The sequence below is a fragment of the Engystomops pustulosus genome, chromosome 1 (assembly GCF_040894005.1).
Source record: "Engystomops pustulosus chromosome 1, aEngPut4.maternal, whole genome shotgun sequence".
NCBI classification, from domain to species: Eukaryota; Metazoa; Chordata; class Amphibia; order Anura; family Leptodactylidae; genus Engystomops; species Engystomops pustulosus.
The window spans coordinates 154,901,692-154,926,992 of NC_092411.1; the positions used below are offsets into that span (position 1 = coordinate 154,901,692).

Sequence of the window (25,301 nt, forward strand, 5' to 3'; positions counted from 1 at the left end):
ATACATTCACACCCTCACACACAGCCCTCCCTTTGATATATCCATGCTGGCAGCCCACGGGTTCCTGCAGAATCCTGAGGAGTCACTCGGAGTGCTGCTCATCAGTGACAAATTACACCATGTCCCTGAATGATTAATCACTGAGTGCAGCGCCACAGACTGAAGCATGGGGGAGAGCAGGAAACTGCTGCGTGTGGCTCTTTAGAGGAGAGAGAGCTGGGCGCTGAGGAGCTGTGAGCAATCCTGACCAGAAAGCACAAGCCTATAGACGGAGGACACACAGCATCCAGAGGAGGAAGCACAGGAGGCGGCATGCATGCATGTATGTATGTGCAGGAGCCGAGCACATCCTGAGGGGAACAGAAAGCACACACACAGCTGCATGTACTGTACCAGGAGGAGAGGCTGGGGACATACTGCACAGGACCCGCGGGCTGCAGCACTGCGAACAATGCTGTAAATAGGCACCGACAAGACACGACAAACAAGGTGAGAGGCAGCACCACAGCTGCCATTCTTCCTTCTCATTTCTAATATTACCATTACATGTTACAGTGAAGGCATCTCAGGAAAAATCCTGCAGCAAACGAGTCAGCATTTTAATGAGGGAAGTAGAGGGAGGGTGGCAGTTTCCAGCAGAAAGCAGCAGTATGAGGACGCCTCATACATTGTAGCAGAGCTCTCCTATGTGCTAATGCTGAAAGTCATGGGGAGGATAGCTCTACCTACATACAGCTCCCATCTATTTTCTACAGATCACATTGTGTGTTATCATTCGTCTATCCCATCTTTTATCTATCCAGCTATAAATTAGACATCTATATCTATCTCATATATACATGTAAAATGGTATTGCCATATACTGAATTATATATATATATATATATATATAGAGAGAGAGAGGTAGCTATCATATTATATTCATTCCTTTCCTTGGCTCTCATCTCCCTCACCTCTGGACCAATGCTATATTGATATATGTGCATCCATGTCCTGTAGCTTGGCACCACTTTGTAAGCCCAGAATGACCACAACAGCGCCAACCTTGAACTATCAGAAGTTGAGCGCAGTGACCATGTGCCGCAGACCTTCATGAGAAGGGCACTTCACTCGCACGGTGGCTGGATGACATTGGACCACGACACCCTCATGGTGCCTGCAGTGCAACGTGAGACAATGGGCAGATGAATTATTCCCAGCATGAGCCCATGCTCATTGTGTATAGAGTAGGTCAGCAATATGGTACTACTTCTCTGATTCAGCATATCATTTTACCATTAACATAAACTGCTGCCTTTGCTTTTTCCGTTTTGCAATAAAATATTGCTGTGAAAGCTAATTCTCTGCTTTCCAAGCAAAAGAATGTAAATATGCAATGTCTTTGCCAGCAGGTTTTTATAACAGAGGCATTTCTAGTTTGTTCCTTTGATGATTTTCATGTGGGAAGGGGCTTTCATTCTTGTCATCTCACTATAGATTGCCGAATCAATCGTGACTTTCTACTTCTACAAGTGGACCTGACTTGTGCTGCAATGCATGTACCATTACTGAGGTATCCCCCCACACAACACAAATGCGTCATACAGAAAGACCTGAATGACTCACATGACAAAACACAAATGCAAACCCAATTAAGGACTACTAAATAGCCCCATGGTTTCCCCGGCTATGCAGTCCTACTATTAGAGACCACATTTTTAATATTATTTCATAGGCTAACACATATTTAAAAAAAAACAAAAAACAGTTTTCCTTTGATTTTCAAGGCTGAAGGCTATATTGACATCTGCAGAACTCATTTTGCTTATTAAAAAACAAACATTATAGTTGAAAAGTTTTACATGGAAGACCTTTTAATCCACCAAAATGCCTGACAGTATAAAGAAAAGCCATGACCACCATTATAGTTAATGGGGTCAAAGTTTATTCTCAAAGGAGGCATCTGTCCTCGTTTGTACGTTTCCCTTCTCCTTTAATGAAACAGAAATCCCAAAGTAGATTAAACACAGACAAACTAGATTTAATTATAAATGAGAATTACCAGAAGTATCACATAAAAGTCCCTACAGAATAAAGTTAATGGGGTGTCTACTATAGCTGTCTCCTATCCACAGAAGAAGGGAAAGTTCCTTAATGCTGGAATCCCCACTTTTTGTACCTCATGCAATCAGGAGAATGAAATACACACACATACACAAACACAGGATTCTCTCACTTAAAAAGATGAGAGAGGCCTCAACTATGAGAGACAAAATAAGAAAACAATGACAATGGCAATGACAGAGGTCAAGTGTTTTCTGTAAGTCTTCATAATGTTAGCACACACTGTTACTGGGATGGTGGCCTATTCCTCCATGCAGTTTTCCTCTAGAGCAGTGATGTTTTGGAGCTGTCGCTGCGCTACACAGACTTTCAACTCCCTCCAACGGTTTTCTATGGGGTTGAGATCTGGAGAGACCAATCCAGGACTTTGAAATGCTTCTTACAAAGCCACTCCTTTGTTGCCCTGGCGGTGAGCTTTGGACCATTGTAATACTGAAGTCCTTGCTGATGGAAGGAGGAGGAAAATCTCACCATACATGGCCCTATTCATTCTTTAATGTACACATTAGAAACAGCTGTTTGCATAGAAACAGCTCAATAGCATGATGTAACCACCCCTATTCTCCACAGTAAGTATGGTGTTCTTTGGATTCAGCTCAGTATTCACTCTCCTTAAAACACAACAAGTTGTGTTTCTACCAAATACTTCTACTTTGGTTTCATCTGACCATATAAAATTCACGAGATACTCTTCTGGGACATCCAAATGCTCTCTAGAAAACTTCAGACGGGCTTTGATATGTACTGGCTTAAAGGACATCTACCATCAGTTTAGTTTCTCAGGACTTTTTGTATTATAACTATATACCATGATTAGGGAAATATAGAGTTATAATAGTTATGCAAATTCACCTGAGCACCTCAGGTAACCTAGTATTTTAATATATGCACCCCCCCCCATAGCGCTAGCTACCGGGTGACAAAGGGGGGGGTGATTATGCACAGGGACCAATATATTCTTATGTGCCGTAGCATCCTGAGAGAGAGTAACTGCTACAGGATTTGGAGGGGAATCCGACACAGAATTTCCTGAATTCTCTCACTGAAATTTTTTTGCTAGCTAAGAGGGAAAAATTGATCAGTCAAACTGAACTGGAATTTTTGACACCTAAATTTTCCAGAGTGTCCATGTTTTATGGGCTCCCTAAAATCCATAAGGGGACTAGCCCATTAAAAGGCCGCCCGATAGTCTTATCGGTGTAACCCAAAATGCAAGCCCTTATGTGGACCAGATTTTGCGTCATTTTGTACAAACACTCCCATTGTATGTGAGAGATACGATGGACATACAAGGATATAGGGTATTCAAAGTGACCAGGATAGGTGCCTGGCCAGTCTGGACGTGGAGGCTCTGTATAATTGCATATCCCATGATGTGGAGTGCAATGCTGTCGCATCCTTTTTACATACGAGGGGTACCCAGTTTGAAAAACATAGTGAGTTTAGCATCAATTTGATACATTTTGTGCTGGAACATAACTCCTTTACCTTTAATGGCCAATTCTACCACCTGCTCAAGGGAGTGGGTATGGGGAGCCCTTGTGCCCCCACATAAGCTAATCTCATCCTGGGCTGGTGGAAGAAGGAACTGGTCTTCAATGACCAGTTGGAGTCTTTTACATTACATGTACTTATCTGGCTCCGTTTTATCGACAATTTCCTGATCCTTTAGAGCACCACAGTTGATTTATTCAAGGAATTTGTCACGGTTCTTAGTACCAACACTCTTTTTGACATCAGAGATTCACACTGATAAAATCTCATTCCTTGATGTGTCGATAGTAAAGTCAAGACATGGTGGGCTTAAAAACAAGATTTTTAGAAAGCCCACAGCTACAAATAGTTTGCCTGAATGGGAAAGCTGGCATCCAAAGCCACTTAGATGTGGCATTCCAAATGAACAGTACCACAGAGTGAGGATGAATGTACTCTTAGAACTAGATTTCAGGACAGGGGGTATCCTGATTCGATTCTTAGGGATGCCCATCAGAATGCCCTGGCAAGAAGAAAGGAGAGTCTTTTTGTCCTTAGAGAATGGGAGGATCATTGCAACATATGATTCTCAACATCAAAGGATAAGTGAGACTCTGATGACAGAGAAATCTAAGAGACAAACTGGTTCATAGTCATCTTGAACCGCAGGCTACAAAAACCACCATATGGGAAATATAGATGTGACTCTTTTAAAGCCTTTAAATCGATTCTAGAAAGCAAGACATATACCAGTCATGTAACAGTATGCACATACAGAAATAAATAATTTATAAATTGTAAAAGTGTTGGAGTCGTGTACCTAAAGACATGTGCTTGCTCGTCCTGATATGAAGGAAAAACTAATCGGGAGTTTTGTGTACGCATCAGGAAAGATTTCAGGGATGATGGGAATGACACTGTTATCTCTCGCCACATTTGGAAAGAACATCACGGAAATCGAATGTGCACGAACTTCCAGGGCATTAACCCTTACCTACATGTGATGTAAAAGTATGTCACGTGCCGGGTTCGGGTGCATGGAGAGGGCTCACGGGCTCAGCCCTCTCCATAGCCAGTAAAGGCTTACTGGTAACACCGGCGGTCAGTGATAGCTCCGATCGCGGGTGTTGACCGGCTGATCGCTGCCGACGGTTTCAGAAAAATGGCAGCACATGGGTGCCGCCATCTTGGGGAGAATCGTCGATCCCCATCACAATGACAGCATCGGGTCTTCTGAAGACCCGAGGCTGTCTCATTTTAACTCTTACATTACAATGTGCGATCAGCGCGGCCCATACGGCCACAACAGTGCAGGATGAGTGTGTAACTAGCTCTGGCTGTAATGCCAATGCACTATGCCAATGCATGTGATAGCTAGGACGATCGCTAAAAAAAGTGTTGTATGTCTAAGGGTGCTGTCACACGTCGCGTTTACTGCATGCGTTTAAAAACGCATTGCTACAGCTGAAGGGATATTTCCCTAATTAAACAGCTGCTAACGCTTGCGTTTACAAAACGCATGCGTTAACATCGCGGTTAACGCATGTGTTAACAATGCGTTAACAACCGCATGCGTTAACTGCGATGTTAACGCATGCGTTAACAATGCGTTAATGCTTGCGTTTTCTAAACGCAAGCGTTAACAGCTGTTTAATTAGGGAAATACCCCTTCAGCTGTAGCAATGCGTTTTTAAACGCTTGCAGTAAACGCGACGTGTGACAGCACCCTAAATATACCCCGGTACGCCTCTGATGCATTGATCGCTATGATTGATGCAGAAACGCGTCAGGCAGGGACATAATTGAGACATGCCTAATGAATACAACCACTAAATTTAGGTGTAACGATGGGAAGCTCACAATTGCTCCTGTGACTACACCTGTTTGTTTCTTGGTGCAGGTTATTTGGCTTCAGTTAGCACATATGTATTTGGATTGCCACCTGGAGGTGCACCTTGAAAAGCCTGAATGCATGCTTTAGGCTATTTTTCTAGCACATTTTAATTATATTTGAATAAACACATAAAAGATTTTCTTAACGTTCGAATCAGGCAGATAATTCTAGCCCTAGCTACTGGACATATGCATACATAAAAATACTAGGCTGCCCGAGATGCTCGGGTGATGTAGCCTAAGCGCCCATCACTTTGCATAACTTTTATAACTCTATATTACCGCGGTCACAGGATATAGAGTTATAATAAAGAAGTCCTGAGGAACTCTTCTGGAACATCCAAATGTTCTTTAGCAAACTTCAGACGGGCCTTGATATGTACTGGCTTATAGGAAATCTAGCATCAGGTTATTGATGGTAGATGTTTTCAAGTAAGAAGCTCCTGTAGAGTTATAATACAGAAGTTCCTATATAGTTATAATACAAGAAGTTCTTAGGAACTTTTACAAGGACACATCAACCATCACTAAACTGATGGTAGATGTCCTTTAAGCAGGGGGGCACAGGACTGCCCGGCAGCGTAGTGTGTTACTGACAGTAGCCTTTGTTACGTTGGTCCAAGCTTTCTGGAGGTCATTCATTAAGCCCCCCGTGTGGTTCTGGGTTTTGACCCCACGTGTGAGATCGTGGAGCTCCTGATCGAGGCAGATTATCAGTGGTCTTGTATGCCTTCCGTTATCTAATTATTGCTCCCACAATTGATTTCTTCACACCAAGCTGCTTGCCTATTGCAGATTCATTCTCCCTAGCTTGGTACAGGTCTACAATTTTGTTTGTGGTGAACTTTGACAGCTCTTTGGTCTTCACCATACTGGAGTTTGGAGTGTGTCTGTTTGAGGTTGTGGAGAGGTGTCTTTTATACTGATAACAGGTTCAAACAGGAGCCATTACTACAGGTAATGAGTGGAGGACGGAGGGGCCTCTTAAAGAAGAAATTACAGGTCTGAGAGAGCCAGAAATCTTGCTTGTTTATAGGTGACTAAATACTTAATCTTAACCATATTTAGCAAATAAATTCTTTAAAAATCAGACAATGTGATTTTCTAAATTTGTTTTCACATTTTGTCTCTCATAGTTTAGGTATACCAATTATGTCAATTACAGGCCTCTCTCATCTTTTTAAGTGGGAGAACTTGCATAATTGATGGCTGACTAAATCCTTTTTCACCCCACTGTATATGTCCATAGTAAAAAAAGCCTCTTGGGCTTGTCATATTTCTTATACTTCTTCCCTTGGAGATCCCGGTACAGGAGGTTTCCCAGTTGAGCCATTTTGTCCATTTGTATAATATACACTTGTATTGTATAAAATACCTGGTATACAAAAGGCTAGGGCTACATAGCAACTTTGTCATGCTTACTCAAGTAAGTTAAATTTCCAAACAGCTTGGTAAGAGTGTAAAAACAACTACCAGATTGCAGAAAAGTTATGTGAAAGTTCTAACCAAAATACTGCCGATTGGGATATCATAGTATCATAGTATATAAGGCTGGAAGGAGACGCAAGTCCATCAAGTCCAACATTTAAGAATTAAATAAATGTTTTATCCCCATAACCCATGATATTTTTTCTCTCCAGAAAGGCATCCAGGCCTCTCTTGAACATGTACATAGAGTCCGCCATAACAACCTCCTGCGGCAGAGAGTTTCATAGTCTCACTGCTCTTACAGTAAAGAACCTTTGTCTATGGTGATGGTAGAATCTCCTCTCCTCTAGGCGTAGTGGATGCCCCCTTGTCCTGGTCACAGGCCGAGGTATAAAAAGATCTTTGGAGAGATCCTTGTACTGTCCGTTCAGGTATTTGTACATTGTAATAAGGTCTCCCCTCAGTCGTCTTTTTTCTAAGCTGAATAATTCCAAATTTTTTAATCTGTCAGTGTATTCTAGTTCCCCCATTCCCCTAATAATCCTGGTTGCTCTCCTCTGCACTCGTTCCAGCTCTACTATATCCTTTTTATACACTGGTGCCCAAAACTGTACACAATATTCCATGTGTGGTCTGACCAGGGATTTGTATAAGGGCAAAACTATGTCTTTATCATGAGAATCTATTCCTCTCTTGATACATCCCATTATTTTATTTGCTTTAGCAGCAGCCGCCTGGCTCTGGTCACTAAAATTAAGTTTACCATCCACCAATACCCCCAAGTCCTTTTCAGCTTCAGTTTTACTAAGTAATTGACCGTTTAGAACATAATTATACTTTTTGTTTCCATGGCCCAAGTGCATAACTTTACATTTATCTACATTAAACCTCATTAACCATTTCTCTGCCCATCCCTCAAGCTTCCACAAATCCCTCTGTAATGCTAAACTATCGACCTCAGTATTTATTACTTTACACAGCTTAGTATCATCTGCAAATATTGAAACTTGACTGTGTAAACCCACTACAAGGTCATTAATAAAAATATTAAAAAGAAGTGGCCCCAATAATGACCCCTGTGGCACTCCACTGGTAACATCAACCCAATCTGAGAATGTGCCATTAATGACCACCCTCTGTTTTCTATCACTAAGCCAATTACTTACCCAAATACACAGATTTTCTCCTATTCCCAACAGTTATTTTATATACCAACCTTTTATGTGGCACGGTGTCAAATGCCTTTCAGAAGTCCAGATATACAACATCCACAGCGTCCCCCCAGATCCTGTCTTGAACTTACCTCCTCGTAGAAACCAATCAGATTAGTCTGACAGGACCGATCCCTCATAAACCCATGCTGACGCTGGGTTATAAGGTTGTGCACAGTGAGATAGTCCAGGATAGCATCTCTAATAAACCCCTCAAATATTTTCCCCACCACAGCAGTTAGACTCACGGGTCTGTAGTTTCCAGGATCGCTATTTGATCCTTTTTTGTATATTGGTACCACATTTGCTATGCGCCATTCCTGTGGAACATAACCAGTCCTCAGTGAATCTTCAAATATTAAAAATAACAGTCTGTCTATCACCGTACATAATTCATGCAGAACCCGGGGGTGTATGCCATCTGGCCCCGGTGATTTATCTATCTTAGTGGTTTCGAGGCGGCGCCGTACCTCTTCCTGGGTTAAACTGTTGACATTATAAAAAGAATTAACATTATTCCTCATTGTGTCTTCCACCAGGGGATTTTCCTGGGTAAAGACAGTTGAGAAGGCGACATTCAGTAGATTGGCCCTTTCCTCATCTCCTTCCACCATGACCCCCATGTTATTTCTAAGGGGACCCACACTCTCTGTTTTTAGTTTCTTATCATTTATATACTTGAAAAATAATTTGGGATTATTTTTGCTCTTCCTGGCAATATTTCTCTCAGTCTCTATTTTTGCGGCCTTTATCTGCCTTAATCCTGTAATCCTGTAATGCCTCATCGCTACCTTCACGTTTTAGCTCCTTAAACGCTTTATCTTTCTCGCTTATTGCTTTCCTTACAAGACTAGTTAGCCATATAGGGTTTTTCTTGTTCCTTTTATGCTTTTTCCCATAAGGTATGTGTTTCTCACAGGACTTTTTCAGAATATATGAGAAAAAGTCCCATTTTTGGGGGGGGCTTTTGTCTTTGAGAACATTATCCCAGTCTATGCCTTTAAGGTCTTCCCTTAGTTGCTGAAAATTTGCCCTCCTGAAGTTTAGAGTGTTGGTTGCCCCTTCACTAACGCTCTTAGTAAAGCGTAATACAAAATCAATGATATTATGATCACTATTCCCCAGGTTCCCCCCAACCTGTAGTTTTGATACCCTATCAGGTCTGTTGGTAAGGATAAGGTCCAGCAGTGCCCCCCCTCTTGTTGGCTCCAGGACTAGTTGCGACAGGTAATTGTCTTTTGTTGTTTACAAGAACCTGCTGCCTTTGAAGGACCTGCAGGTTTCTGCCCCCCAGTCAATATCTGGGTAATTGAAGTCCCCCATGATAAGTACTTCACCGTGCTTTGAAGCCGCATCCATTTCACTTATCAGCATTTCTGTTGCCTCCATTATATTTGGAGCCTTATAACAAACCCCTAGTAATATTTTATTATTCTTTTTCCCTCCCCTTATCTCCACCCATAGGGACTCCACATTTGCATTTGCGTTACTGATGTCATCTCGCAAGACAGGCTTGAGGCAAGAATTCACATATAAACAAACCCCTCCACCTTTTTTATTTATACGATCCTTTCTAAAAAGACTATAACCATCTATAGTAACAGCCCAGTCATAGCTACTGTCCAGCCATGTCTCGCTGATACCCACTATATCATATTTCCGCTCCAACATCAAGAGTTCCAGTTCCCCCATTTAGTTTGTTAGGCTTCTGGCATTTGTGTACATACACTTTATATGGGTTTCCCTGTCCGTATTCCTTTTGTCCTTATTCCCCAATCTCATTCCAGCCCCCCTTCCTCCCACATGGACTATGACTCTTCCCAGCTCTCTATGTACACTGTCTATTTGCCCTGCACAAGTGTAGTTGCCCTCCCCCCAGGTCTCTAGTTTAAACACTCCTCCAACCTTCTAGCCATTTTTTCCCCTAAAACAGTGGCCCCCTCCCCATTGAGGTGCAGCCCATCCCTACTGTAGAGCCTGTAGCCGACAGAAAAGTCAGTCCAGTTCTCCATGAACCCAAAACCCTCCTTCCTACACCAACTTTTGAGCCATTTATTTACCTCCTTGATCTCCCGCTGCCTTTCTGGTGTGGCACGTGGTACAGGCAGTATTTCGGAGAAAATTACCTTTGAGGTCCTTGCCCTGAGCTTATGGCCTAAATCTCTGAAATCATTTTTAAGGACCTTCCACCTACCTGTTACTTTGTCATTAGTGCCAATGTGGACTATGACCGCTGGTTCCTCACCAGCCCCTCCCAGTAATCCGTCAACCCGATCTGCAACATGCCGAACCCGAGCACCCGGCAAACAACACACTGTTCGGTATGCACGGTCTTTGTGACAGATTGCCCTGTGTGTTCCCCTAATAATGGAATCTCCCACTACCAGCACCTCTCTGACCTTTCCTGTGCTTCCATTACCCTTCTTACTGGAGCAGACAGTCCCCTGGTTGCTAGCGGCCACGTCTTTCTGCAGCATTGCTACCCCAGAGCTGATATCCCCCTCATCCGCCAGCCTGGCAAACTTATTGGGGTGCACCAGATCAGGACTAGACTCCCTACAACTCCTCCCTCTACCCCACCTTCTACATGTTACCCAACTAGCTGCCCCCTCACTTTGCACCTCCATACTTCCCTCCCCACACCCATCTTCCCCAGAGAGTTTGTGCTCCAGGAGCAGCAAACTTCGTTCCATATTATCAATTGCCCGCAGCCTTGAAACTTGCTCATTTAGATCCAGAATCTGGGCTTCCAGGTGAGCAATTTTCACACACCCCACACAGCAGTATTCCCCCTCGAACGGCTGTTCAGTTATATTGTGATCACAATATAATTCATTCTACCACAAATTGTAATATTTAAGTCGGTCTACAACAAATCTAAGTAACCCTAAAAAAATCTATAAAAGGTTCATCAGTTCAAAACTTTTGGCGATTCATGAAAACTGCCTTTGGCCAAGGACACAGGTTGTGGAATTGCTGAGTTTTAGCCATAGCAGAAACCTTGGTACATGGATAATTATACAATTCCCATTCACATACTGTGAAGATTCTGAATCATCAATTACTGCTGAAGATTCTAATTGCAGAATTGAACTGTGTGTCCTTAAGCCCTTAAAGACATGTGATGTAATAGTACATCCCGTGTTAACAGGGCTGTGGAGTAGTAGTTGTGGAGTCAAAGTCAGTGCCAATTTTGGTGATAGAATAGACTCCACAAACAAATAATAAACTATAAAAATTATGAAATTTAGTTTAACCCCTTAAGGAGAAGCATTTTTTTACATAAATTTTTTGCTTCCCATTTCTACATGACAAATTGTACTTCACAGTGATGGTATTTATTATTCCATGCCTTGCACTGGAAGCTGGAAAAAATTCTAAATGCAGTGAAAACAGTGAAAAACCGCATTTGCACCATATTCTTGTGGCCTCGGTTTTTAACATCTCTACTTCTTTGGTTCAGTATGATCACAGGGAAACTAAATTTATACAGGTTTTATTGTGTTTTAATACATTTAAAAAAATTAAAACCATGTGTATGAAAACATTTTTTCGTTTCGCCATTTTCTGACACTAATAACTTTTTCATAATTCAATATACGGCCTGCGTAAGGTGTCATTTTTTGTGAAATGAGCTGACGTTTTCATTGCTACCATTTTAAGGACTATAAGACTTTTTGATCACTTTTGATATGTTGCAAAATGGCAAAAAAATTTTGGCATTTCAGACATTTGGGCGATATTTTCATAACAGAGTTCAACGCAGTGATTTGAACTTTTAGGTTTTATTATTATTATTACTTTATTGTTATTTTTTTTTGTACTTTTTTTTACTTTTTTTAAGAACCCCTTCCATATACTGTCGTAATACAGAATGGGCAGTATATGTGGATTTTCCATACCATCTATTACAATGTAACACACTAGGAAAGGCGGACAACGAAAGACCAGAAAGCGCTCATATAGTAGTATTTTGCAAGAAAAATGACACAGATTTAGGTGATTAAAATAAGGCTCACCAGAGAGAGTTGTGCTAAAGCCAGGCACCACACTAGTGGGAAGCTTAAGTAAAGTGCGTAAGTAAACATAATCATAAACATGTTAGGGCATTCAAGATGTGCGGATAGCTATCTAGCAAAATATAAAAATGACTACATTTTGCAGCACCGTGTAATGTAAAAACGCCCAAATGTCTGGATCGCCATTTCGCCACACATAAAAATTTTTATAAAAAGGGATCAAAAGGTCCTACAGTCCCCAAAATATCAGCTCATCCAACAAAAAAATTACACCGCCAAAGGATTTGCCAGAATGTGTTCATACAGCAAATAAAAAAAAATTAACAAAAAATTTCCATTTAAAAAAAAAAAACTTATTAAAACATAGTAAAACCTGTATTATTTCCTATCTTCGTCATTGTAGTGACCCAAAAAATAAAGGGAATGTATCATTTGTGCTGTGAAAACCGTAAAACAGAGGCAACAAGAAAATGATGCAAATACATATAAATGTTTTTCTGTTAGTTTCACTATTGCACCTTGCTTACTGTACAATGCATGCGATATTAAATGATGCCACTAGGAAGTCCAAAATGTTAAGCAGAACACAAGCCCTTTTACATTTAGTTTTTTTTAAAGCATGGGAGTAAAAAACTGAGGCGCAAAAACAAGAGTGGCATCGGCTCACAAATCATCCTATGAGTAAAAGAATTGTGTCAGACACTTTATAAGCTTTCCATTCATAACTTTGCTGTTTTCTAGAAGTTTGTCATTTAAGTTAAAGGGGTATTCTCGTCTGGGCATTCACATTCAGTTTGATAAATATGCCATATATAAACATTTCTTCAATTAGATGTTATTAAAAAAAATGTTCCTGTGTGAAGATAATTTCTCATAAATGTAGTCATGTTGTCCCTTAGAAACGAGATAGCTTCCTCGGATACGGCCACCTCTGCTGGAGGGATTGCACAAATAAACAAAAAGGTTTTGTATATGAAATGTCCGGGAGTAACTGCATGTCCCACAGCCGTCCTGTGGTAATGATTGCTGAATCCAGGAGGTCAGGCAGCACTCTATAGCGTAAGTCTGGCCACCTCTGCTAGAGTGTGACGTGGTCGTATCCGAGGAAGCCATTTGGTTTCTATGGGACCAAATCACTACATTTATGAGAAATTATCTTCACACAGGAACATTTTTTTTAATAACATCCAATTGAAGAAATGTTTATATATGGCAGATTAATGAAACTGAATGTGAGTGCCCAGACGAGAATACCCCTTTAACTTAAATTTTCATCTCTTTACAAATAGAGATCATCAGACACCACATTTCTTTTTTCCATGCTTCCCAGGGTAGCCCAGCATTGCCACTTTACACAGTGATTGACATCATCTGTAAAAACTGTTAGGTACAAGTGGGCACCAACAGTACTGAATTTCCTCTTAAATTACGGATTGATTTCAGGAGAACAGGAAAGACCTTCTTGGAGAAAGCTTGCTTTACATGAGTCTTACTTGTTGACACTGCTCTGCTCCACATAGGGGCACATTTACTTACCCGTCCTGTCGCGATCCCCCCTGTGCGTTTTCTGACGAGGATTAGGGTCTGCCGCAATTCACTAAGATCGTGCGTCCAATTTGATGCATGAGTAGCTTCCCCTGCTTAGGTCCGCCGGAATTCACCTTCTTCTTCCTGGTACATGTGCTGATCTTGCGACACAATTTTGTTTTTTAAATTCCACGGTTTGTCCGAATCAGTCGGGTTGTCCGACGTCCACGCCCCCTGATTTGTGTCGCATGCAAGCCGGCGCCGATGCACCACAATCTAATCACGTGCACCAAAAATCCGGGGCAATTCAGGGCAAAACTGTAAAAAGTCGGGAAACCCAACAAAATTGCAGTGTTCTGACCCTTAGTAAATGTGCCACATAAAGTCCAGGTTATCAATGTTTGCAAAAGAGGAGAGCACATCTCTGTAGACTCTCTACTATTACTTGGTCTATTAGTACTAGGTATACAGAAGTGTTCCTAAACTACCGGTCCATGGCCCAATGCTGGGCCAAGGATCATTTAGTGTTGGGCTGCAAAAGGAGGCTATCTGAACTATATGTGGAACAGATGAATCACTGCCAGGAGCCTGCACCACTTGGTGGCTGTTCCTGCTGTGGGCAATGGAAGGTGTAAGGAGTAGAAGCGCCGTGGGTAGGAATCTACCACTCCTTCAGTCAGCAGCTGCTTCAACCATTCAATCGTTTACTTTGTGTTCCAAATAGCACTTCATTATATTCCTGGGGTCAGTATGATCAAAGAGATACCATATATATTTGTTATGTTTTAATTAGATCACAGCATTCTGATCTCCTGTTGTGACCCCAGACCTGACCTTGCTCCTTCGCTGGCAGTCTTCACCTTCTGCTCGGTTCCTGTGGTGGTTCAGCGGATTCACTAACCCTGAAGCCTGACATTAAGATCCGGCCATAAACTCCGCCAAGGTACCGCTTCCAAAACTGGCTGATATCACCAACGTTGTGGTCCAGCAGTCCCAGGAGATTTCTTCGCAAAGAGAACAGCTTGGCCAAGTTTCTGCCATGATGCAACAGTTTCTTGCCACTCAGCATCAGCGTCAGACTCCTGTGACTTCTGCAACCCCGGTTTGTCTACCTGCTGCTGAACCAAGGCTAAGACTTTATATGCCCGACAAGTATGATGGGGACCCCAAGCTGTGCAGCTGGGGCTTATATAACTCAGTCCTCTTTGCACATTGAACTTATGCCTTCTCAGTTTGTCACTGAACGCTTCAAAGTGGCATTCATTGTCAACCTCCTCTCCGGGAAAGCCCTGGCCTATGGGACAGAGACGATCCGGTCACGGCTACTCACACTGCATTCCTGATGGAATTCTAGTCAGTGTTTGAATAACCTGCATGAGTCTCCTCAACTGAGACTGCGCTGCTGAATTTACACAGGGGGATTAGTCTGTGGGAGAGTATGCAGTTCAGTTCCGTACCCTGGCCTCTGAACTCTCCTAGAATGATGCGGCCCTGTCAGTGACCTTTAAAAACGGACTATCGCCTCAAGTTAAGGACGCATTGGCCGCTTGTGACCGGCTGTCTACTCTGAGTGGTTTCATCACACTAGTCACTCAGATTCATGTGCCGTTTATGGAATGCACTGAGAAGTTATGTCACAAGTATCCGCAAGTCCGTCCTCGATGTCTACCTCGCCTGTCCAAAGGCCTTCCAAAGGCCGCTCCAGCCTCCGGACGTACCGTCTGCAGAGGAGCCTACGCAGGTGGACAGAGCCAGACTCTCCCTCCAGGAACATTCCAGACGATGTTGGGAGAATCTTTGCCTGTATTGTACCAGTCCAAAGCACTTTATTGGGGCTTGTCCTTTCCACCTCCAGCTTCCGGGAAATGCCAGCACCTAGGGTTCTTGGAGAAGCGTCCCTAGGTGTGAGCAAAACTTCTCCACGCCTAACCATTCCTGTTCTCCTCACTCCAATTCTGGTGTCATATTTCCTGGACTCTGCTTCTGTTTGGAACTTTGTGGATGCCATTTGGTCTCCCGGCATCATATCCCAGTGGTTCCTCTCGAGGAGCCTCTCGTCATCTCCTCAGTCAGCGGACAAATTCTCTCCGATTCGGTCAGGTACCGCACTGAGCCTATCTCTCTGCAAGTAAGAGCTATTCACAAGGAAAGACTGTCCTTTTACATGCTACCACACCCCACCTCATCTCTCCTGCTGGGTCTTTCATGGCCGTAACTCTACGCACCGGTCCTCAACTGGTGGGAGATCCTACGTTGGGGGTCCGAGTGTCAGTCATGCTGCATGGTGGCATCTCTACCTGTATCTGTTTTGGCCTCTTGTGTATCTCCTAAGCCCTTGGAGGGCCCATGTATTACAGGGACCACTGGTCCAGGAACCCACCCTGCGAACCTTGTGTGGACTGGCCTGGCACCTGTTACTCCTCTTCTTCTCAGTCTGCCACCATTACATCTTCCATCATGGACTATAGAGCTTTTTCAAGCGAACAAAAGATGGTAGAGCTGATGAAAGGGTGTGTCTGCAGCATATGTAAACCTTTGTACTGCCAAGTTGAGCACATGCAAAATACATGGGATGTGGTTCAGCAGCACCTTTAGGATTTTGTTGGTGGTGAAAACTATAAAGAGACAGGACCCGCAAGATGTCACTGGATTATGCAGTAATTGGTAATATTCTTGTCTGGTATTTCCAAGTATTGCTGTATAATATTCTATAAGCATTAAAAATGGTGAAGTGAGACTGCAGCGTGTAAGAGGCTTCCAATAAACCTTTGCCAGCCCTGGGGTCTGGCCGATGCCTCGGGACTCATCGGACCCCTCTTTTTCATGATCTGTGGGGGTTTTGTCACTGAGACCACCACTGTTCAGCAAGTTAGGCCCGATCCTGTGGGCCTGACTTGTGTTCGTGGGAAAACCCCTTTAAGGTATTGGTTTCCTGTTTTCAGAGGGAAATGTTTCCATACGGCATGCTCGGCATTACAGTGCAGGCACGTAGTGCGGTGTGCATCGGAACCAGTGAGCCTCTCAACCCTCTTTGCTATTTCAAACGAAGTTTGAACATTGTATAGAGGTTTATTTTCTGTTGACAATTTAGAAATCTTAGACAGTAGTGGAGAATTGTCTATATTTTGCATTATTATAAAGCAGCCTTGTTTTCTTGACATTTGTAGTTGCAGATAGCTGAAATATTTTGTATAGGTTTTCAGCTTTGTAATATGATGAGTGTGAGAAATGGTCGGCAACCATTTCTTTGAAATGACTTTGAAATTAATATATGCTTGTACTAATATCCATTTCAGTTTTTAATTTAATCAGTCAACAGACTCCCCCTGTATTCCAAAACTTTGATAAAATTAGGTTTTTTTTGCTCACATGCTGAAATGCATCAATCAGATCAATATTTACCTTGTTTTGTGACCTTTTCTAGGTTTAAACAAACTAAAATGGTAAGTTATGTATTTTGCTCATTCCAATTAATGTTGGGCGTATTTGTTAGCTTCTGTTACATTCAGATAATGTTCTAAATGTATTATTGAAGCAGTAGAAAGTATCTAGTGCAGTGATGGCCAACCTTGTGGAGACAGAGTGCCCAAAGTACAACCGAAACCAACTTATATTTTACCCAATAGTTATGGGAAGCCTGAGGAAGCCTGGTGACCCAGGCGAAATGCGTGGGGATCAGTGCCCCCAGTGCCACATTTGGACACCCTCCACCTAGGTAATATACAGGTTATTCCTTTACCTCTTGGATGCTGTATTGATTATATTATGCTACACTACAACCTAAGTTTATCATGCCTATTAATATATGATATTTCCTGTATTTACTACTTTTTTGTACTATTAACTACTGTGCACTGGGGACTAGGGTACTTTGTATAGCACCTTAAGTGCTTTTTAATTGTTTTTATACCTTATCTTTGTGTGTCTATGTAAATTAATAAAATTGTGATATTTACCTACCTATGGGCATCCGCCTTTTTTCTTCAATTTTTGAAACCAACTTATATGTCGCAAAGTGCCAACATGACAATTTAAGCAGTCAATTATTGATCGCTGCTGTTTCACAAGTTCACCAATACAATAGAAAGATGGAGTAATTTGGATTGTAGCTTCCCTCCTGAAGAGGAAGAATCGGGGTTCCCAGAGCAGGAGCATCAACAATAATCTGTCTCTGTCCACACCTTCTTGTTCCTCCTGCAGCCCTGGCAGCCAAGGATGTTGCTTTAAAATGGCACTGAACATGGCAAGTCCTGGACTGTATTGGACCGCAGGAGGAAGCCTTGAGTCCTCTCTGGCAAACTCTGTGTTGGGGTGAAGGCCCGAGTGCCCACAGAAAGGGCTCTGAGTGCCATCTCTGGCACCCGTGCCATAGGTTCGCCACCACTGATCTAGTGTATGGCCAGTTTTAGGATAGGCCAGCTCATATTTACTACGGGAAAGCTCTTCCTAGTTTAACTTGCTACCGATGTTCATATCTGAACACATTTTGTAAATCTTGTCTTAGTGTGTGAGTTTTATTTGACTTTTATTAGTGCAGTTTATTATGTGTACTTATTTTTAAGCATATAAGAACTTGTTCTTCTGTGCAATAAACATGTTTGTCTATTATTGTCTTATATTGTAGGACTCAACAAGCCGTTAATATGCCAGAACAAAGTAACGATTATCGAGTAGTTGTGTTTGGAGCAGGAGGTGTTGGGAAAAGCTCATTGGTACTACGTTTTGTAAAAGGAACATTTCGAGACACATATATTCCGACCATTGAGGACACATATCGACAGGTCATCAGCTGTGACAAAAGTGTTTGTACCCTACAGATCACAGATACTACTGGAAGTCACCAGTTTCCAGCCATGCAGCGACTTTCCATTTCAAAGGGTCATGCCTTTATCCTGGTATTCTCCGTCACCAGCAAACAGTCTATTGAGGAGTTAAAGCCTATCTATCAACAGATACTGCAGATTAAAGGAAGTATAGAAAGTATTCCAGTAATGCTGGTAGGAAACAAGTGTGATGAGACACAACGGGAAGTCGATACAAAAGAAGTGGAGGCATTGGCCAAAGAGTGGAAATGTGCCTTCATGGAGACCTCAGCCAAGATGAATTATAATGTGAAGGAACTTTTCCAAGAGCTGCTAAACTTGGAGAAAAGGAGAAATATGAGCCTAAATATTGATGGAAAAAGATCCAGCAAGCAGAAGAGGGCAGAAAAAATTAAGGGGAAGTGCAGTCTCATGTAAGCAATCAAAATGCTGGAGCATCCATTTCATTCATGCATATGCACAGTCATAGCCGTTTTTTCTTATGTTGTTGCGTTGGAGAGGAATTCATGTCCCCTTCTGAATTATAACACTGTGACAGCCCAGGCATACAGAAGCTGCCTTGCACATTCATTGTGCAGCAACTCCAGGTTTTGCTTTACATCCAAATGTTGTTCATTATATTTTTGGAGAATGCAAAATGTGAACAGAACAGACAGAACAATAAACTTTCTCCCTTTTCTATATTTTTTTTTTTTTAACAAAGAACCATTGGAACTGTGTAATATTTATTGTGCTTCAAAATGCAAAAAGTTCATGGCTGCTAGCCTTATGATAACATACATAGGTGTATGCTTCACACACAGTTCTTGAAGGGTGGTGCTTAATCAGGAATGTTTGCTGGTGCACAAGAACATTAGAAAGACCAGTTTCAAGGAGCACAAGGAAGGTTGTCAGAGAGTAAAAAGTCAACTTTAACCTAATGTACAAAATACTATAATAAGAAGGCTCAAAGCATGACGTGAAACATCAGAAACTGGACATAAAAAAGAGTTTGCATGTTTCTTATTGATTGTGCATCTGAAAGATTTAATTGAATTTAAAGAAGATGAAAGATTAAGAAGTTATATATTTGTGGGTATAACAGCTTATTAATATTCATACAAGTTTAGAGGTATGGACTTGACCACAAATCTACATACACTTATATCTATATATTGAAAATGTGAAAAAAGGAAGGATGAGAGGACAGTCGGGCACTTACTGCTTCGAAGAGGTCTTCGATATAATACTTCATCCAAAATAGAACAAAGACACGTACAGGTTTGGCTTACTACTCTCTGCAAGAAAGAAAATGCTACTGAGACCCTACTGCTATGTATTTTGTGTGGAACTTCATAGAAAAGTATTTTTTTACATTATAACATTCAGCATCTTTTGATGATATATTGTAAAGGGAAGTAATCTATTTATAGTAACTGGTTTCCTCTCTATTATCAGACCAGCTTCCAGTTACAAAACCTTGAGTGGCATCAGTCTCCATTGTGGGACAGTTGCTACCTAAAAGATACTGAGCATTCATACTATGTAGGGCAGGCTAAATATCTGTGTTATTGATAAGCCATGTAGAAATTGCATCCAATAATTTATATCTTGAAAAAGTATCAAAATATTTGAAAAAAATTGCATATTTAATAATAGAATTAATATATTATTATGAAAGAACATATACTGTGGAGGGATTATCTTACACTATGTTATCAATCATCATAATTATATATACTTGTAACCTTTACACTTCCATGCGGTAGAAGTCTAGCAATGTATGTATAATGTTCATTGTTTATGTGTAATAGTGACCGAATACAGAACAAAGTGTAAAAGGCACAAACACTTGGTGAATCCTAACTGATTTGCTCTAAAAACATATCGTGGGCCTATACAGATGTGTTCACAAGCACAATGTACAGTTATTTGTAGGTAAACAGAATAGCACAGAACTTAATATATTCCAAGTGCTTTGCAACCAAGAATTACGATATTCAATAACCGATAAATGCACCATATAACACAACAAGGCACATTTAGTAATAAAGTCAGCCATTTATTTGGCTAAAACAAAATTGTAAACCATAGATGCGGCCACCAGCCAAATTCATTATCAAATTCGCCAGTTTTCTAGCAAAGATGATGTAGTTACATCTATTCTTCATCCCAATTTGGCAAGCTCCGTGTAGCGCTGCATAATCTGTGTGCACTATATGAAGGAATTATTAATTAAGAATATGGCTCTGGTAAGGCAGGGTTTAACAAGACTGTACAAAATGATGGTCTTGATAGATTTCCCTTAATGACTTCACTGCTTGTTTATTAATCTATAGAAGGTGTCTTTCCAACAAGAAAAACAGTATAGTATCCACTAATAGTCCTATAGTATAAGTCAAACGTGCTGAGCCTTTGACAGTATTGGAAACTAGGTTTAGGATCTATAATAATTAATGAGCACAAAACTTAGTTTTAAAAGCACAAGGAATTGCCAGATATTAAGGAGGAAACCCTCTTTTTTACAGATCTTTTTTCGTTTTCATTTGAAATTGGTAGACAGTTATGTATGGATACAAGGACGTTCCACCCTAGAGGTAAAGTGTGTGTCTTAAGAGACTAAAAGCAGATGTCTACAGAGATATAAACAAGAGCTCAGTATCTGCGGGGACAAGAGCACTTGATCACAGTGATGAAAACCAAGGATACATGTGCAGATAAGGAAGGGAACTAATTATTACACATAGGAAGTATCTATATCTGCCAAGAAGTGTGATAGATCCAAGTGAAGCAAATATACAGGTCAGCTCAGCTATACTCCACCTGATAGCAGACTGTTAAGCCACGTTCTGGAAAGCCCAAGGCAGAAGCAATGAGCAGTCAAAGTGAAAAAGTTCCAGCGCAGACCTCCATGCGGTCTAAATGTACAATATTCTTTATTCGTGTAACAGCATAAGTACATCAGGTAAAAGCACACAGAGAAAATGATCAACGCGTTTCAGCTAACAAGCCTTAGTCATGATCTACAAAACAAATGAAAGATACAATTTAAATAAAACTCCTAAACCTGGTCACATGACCTGGAACGGAGTAGAGTTAGGAGGGTTGTTTGATTAACCCCTAAAAACAAAGATAACTTCATGTTCAGGTTGTAAGTGAGAAAGATTCAGTTATGACATGCAAAAAAATTGAATAATCCACCAAGTATGATTCATACTATATAACTGTACAATACAATTTGTGTGCTTTTACCCGATGTACTTACGCTGCTACACAAATAAAGAATAGTCTTTAATCGCATGGAAGTCTGTTCTGGGACTTTTTCACTTTGACTGATAGAACCAAGTACGTACATCAGAAGAGGTAAGAATAATACACTTTTGTGTAGGATATTGATGCTTATAAATCCACATTTCAAATGTTTTCTTTTGGTTTATTTGATTCTTATTTTGGGGGAGGTGATTAATCCGTTACAGAAACGCACCTTTTTACTTTTTAAGTTTAACACAGTGGAAAATATTTTCTTTTATTTTTATTTGAAATTCATGATAATGAATATTATCAGTTTGATGGAAAAATAGCTCTCTGATTCTTCTTGTGTAATGATACCAAACATATGTACTTTGTTTAACCCCATAATTACAGTAGTACCCAATAACAAAGTGTCTATTACCATTAACTGGTTTATGGGCTCACTATGTAGTCCAAATTTTGGACAAAGAGATGACTATTTTCACTCTCTTAATCTTACTGATTGACATACACTTTCATACCTACTATGTATAAAGGGAATGAAAGCCAGGTTGTCCAAATAAAGTGCCAGTGGCATGCTTACATGTAGCACAGCCTATTGGTGACACTGATGCCTGCAGATGAGGTGGATTGTCCAGCTCCAGTAAGTACACCCCATAAGTGCTGGCACTGCATTTTAGAACAGGGAATTGCTGTTGATTTCATTCTAATGATAGGTTTTTAATATTCAAGTACATAAAACATGAGATCTGTAAAAAAAATTGGGAAAAAATGTATGATGCGCTTCTGTGAGATTAAATTTACTCAGTTGAACATGAATACTAAATGATGCATGACCTAGAACAAAGAAAAGTGCTGTAATGAGACAATAATCACAATAATTGTATATTATAATGTATATAAAATATGCAGTAACTTTTATCCAAATAAAAACTCAAATTAAACTAAAACAGAGCATGTCAAAGGCATGCTTTCAGGCATCCCCTTTGAAGATCTATTTAATGTCATATTTATTGAAGAACAACCTCCAGTAGGCTCTCCAGTGGAGGACTGTTAGAAATCATCCATAAATAAGTACAGCTCAGCAAGTCATTATCATTTCTAAACAACAATCCATAGCATATGTTTTAGCAATGAAAAAAGTAAAATGTATATATCTGTATACATTTAAATCTAAGATGTGTTCACTTTTACTTTGTGCCAAATTAGTGTTCCATAACACAAAATAATTGTCATAAATCTATTTTCTTTCAGCCTACTGAAGATGTTTATACATCTTAATTAATACTTCAGATTTTTTTTTTTTAATTTACTTGGGGTTGTCCGTACATCCTTTTTTTAAATTAATTTTTTTAAGGTCACTTTAGCATTCAATTACTATTGAAAAGATGTCCACTACATAATTTTTTTGTCTGCAGCCAAAGAACAGACACAAAAAATTAAAACATATATTACATGGAAACAGCATCAATGTACTTATTTTATCAGCATTATAGAATAATTAAGTGTTTCTCTATCATTGATACCAAACATTATTAATATGGGAACCCCCCCCCCATAACAAATTTTTGTCTTTGTACTGCCAGATGATCTAGTTCCTGAGCTCCTGGCTAGCTTCCAAAGTACAGTAATTGGGAAACAATGGTTTTGATTCATGATTGACAGGGAATCTGATCTGTGAATTCCTATATAGCATATTTTTGCTATTTCAAAAAGCAGTTTCATCACTATTCTGAAATTTGATTATTGATTATCTGAAATTTTCTGCTGATCATTCTCCTAAGTGTGGGAAAACTTGTTAAATCTAGTTAAACATCAATACATTCCTGAAGTAACCATATTGCGTCTGAGCCCTGCTTCTCACCCCCCTCTGTATAGAGAAGCGAGCGGCCGGTGACATAATACAGGAAAATATAGGATATGTCCTATATTTTTCTATGCATAGTGCGGTGAGAAAACGCATGCTCACCGCACCGTGACCGGGCGCAATAGGCTTCTTTGGGTCAGATATCTGGCTGCAAACTATGCAGTCAGATATTGGTCCCCCACATGTTCGTGTGCATGGGCCTTATGTAAATTTCCAGATAAATTGAAATTTACTAGATATTTCTCTCTTTATGCAACCTCAAGGCTGCCATGGGTGCCAATATTTTGCACCCAAAAAAAACGAAAAAAAAAAACCTCCAGCACACTGCTTAGATAAATTTGGATCATTTTATGACTTCTCTACAAACATCTAAGTATTTTAGAAAGCTATTGTTACTAATAAGCTAATATTCTGCATGGTTTATGACATGCTGTCAGTCTTTGTACTAATATGCATGGAAGCTGCTTGAGTTGATAATCAAAATCACTGGCTGTGGTTAATGGTCGGTTCAGTGGTTCGGATTCTTGTAGGAGTCCCTTGCCGTTTTTGAGGATTAGCTTCTGCTCTACAACTTGGAACCATAGGTATCCCTCCATCAAAAATAGCCCTTTCTAGATAAAGTGATCAGTGAGTGGTATCTGTTATTTTGCAAATAGTTTCCATGCATGTATCATCTGTAAATGTACCATATGCAATCTTAAATGGAAAGTATTTGGAAATATCCTAAATTATGCATACTCCTATATAAATAACAGTCATTCACAAATTATTCTTTTTGTATGAAAGCAATAACTGAGTTTATGTGTTAACTGTTCCATTACCTCACATAGACTTGAATTAAGAGGGGGTCCCTTGCATCAGACATGTTTGGGTGATTTTTACACACTTGTCTATATATCATATATGATGTCCATGGTCTTGGGAGCCTCTCTTTTTTCATGGAGGAAGTAAGACACTGTGTTTTTGAGGCCTGTTTACTCAAAACTATTGGCCAATAAATGCTGAATTTTGATAAGAATTTTCATATCCTGTACCGTCTTGTCTTCCTTAAGATGTTCCCTTTTAAGCATGTATCACTGTTATGTTAAGTTCTTACAAATAGTTGCACTTTACATGCTACCCAAGAACAGGTAAATTATACACCAAATTATATCCTTATGATCCTGCGTTTTAATGTACATGACTGTTTTATGGCTTTATATTTATATACCCATAATTTATATAGCTCCATTAAAGGGCATCCATGGAGTTTAATGCAGCTTTAACTTACCTCATATGCCTCCAATATCTATAAATCTGCCAGAAAAAATTCAGATGATAATTTACACAAGTATTTTAATCAGCACCATAGATTGGTGAAATATATTTTACAGAACTTTGTGTGTGGCACATGGCACCTATCTTTAAAGATTAATTCCCACGAATACAAGATTCTTAAATATACTCAGGATAACAAAATAACACATTCTCTATTTCACAGTTATTACCAAAAATACAGCATTTCACATATATAATTCCAGCCTGTATATCAGTTGTTTACAATTTTGGTTGTCCCTGGATCTGACCGTAATTCTTCGAAGTATGGTGGGATTCTTCTCATGAATAGCTTCTCTCGCCTGCACGATGCAGTGCTCTCTGCCTCCTGCCCCTCGCCATGCATTACAAAACCAGCTCAGACACAGGCAATTCCTACCTGCCTGCAGCAGTGTTAAATTCACTGAGGAGC

The 25,301-nt window shown here is 40.4% G+C and overlaps 1 protein-coding gene across 1 annotated transcript; it reads left to right on the top strand.

Moving 5' to 3' along the window:
- The first annotated feature begins 349 nt into the window (after positions 1–349).
- DIRAS1 (DIRAS family GTPase 1) lies at positions 350–23,941 on the top strand. The gene is made up of 2 exons (XM_072112234.1): positions 350–489; positions 18,279–23,941. Exon 2 carries the CDS (start codon positions 18,298–18,300, stop codon positions 18,892–18,894), a length of 597 nt encoding a protein of 198 aa, XP_071968335.1. The 5' UTR covers positions 350–489; positions 18,279–18,297; the 3' UTR covers positions 18,895–23,941.
- Positions 23,942–25,301: the final 1,360 nt, after the last annotated feature.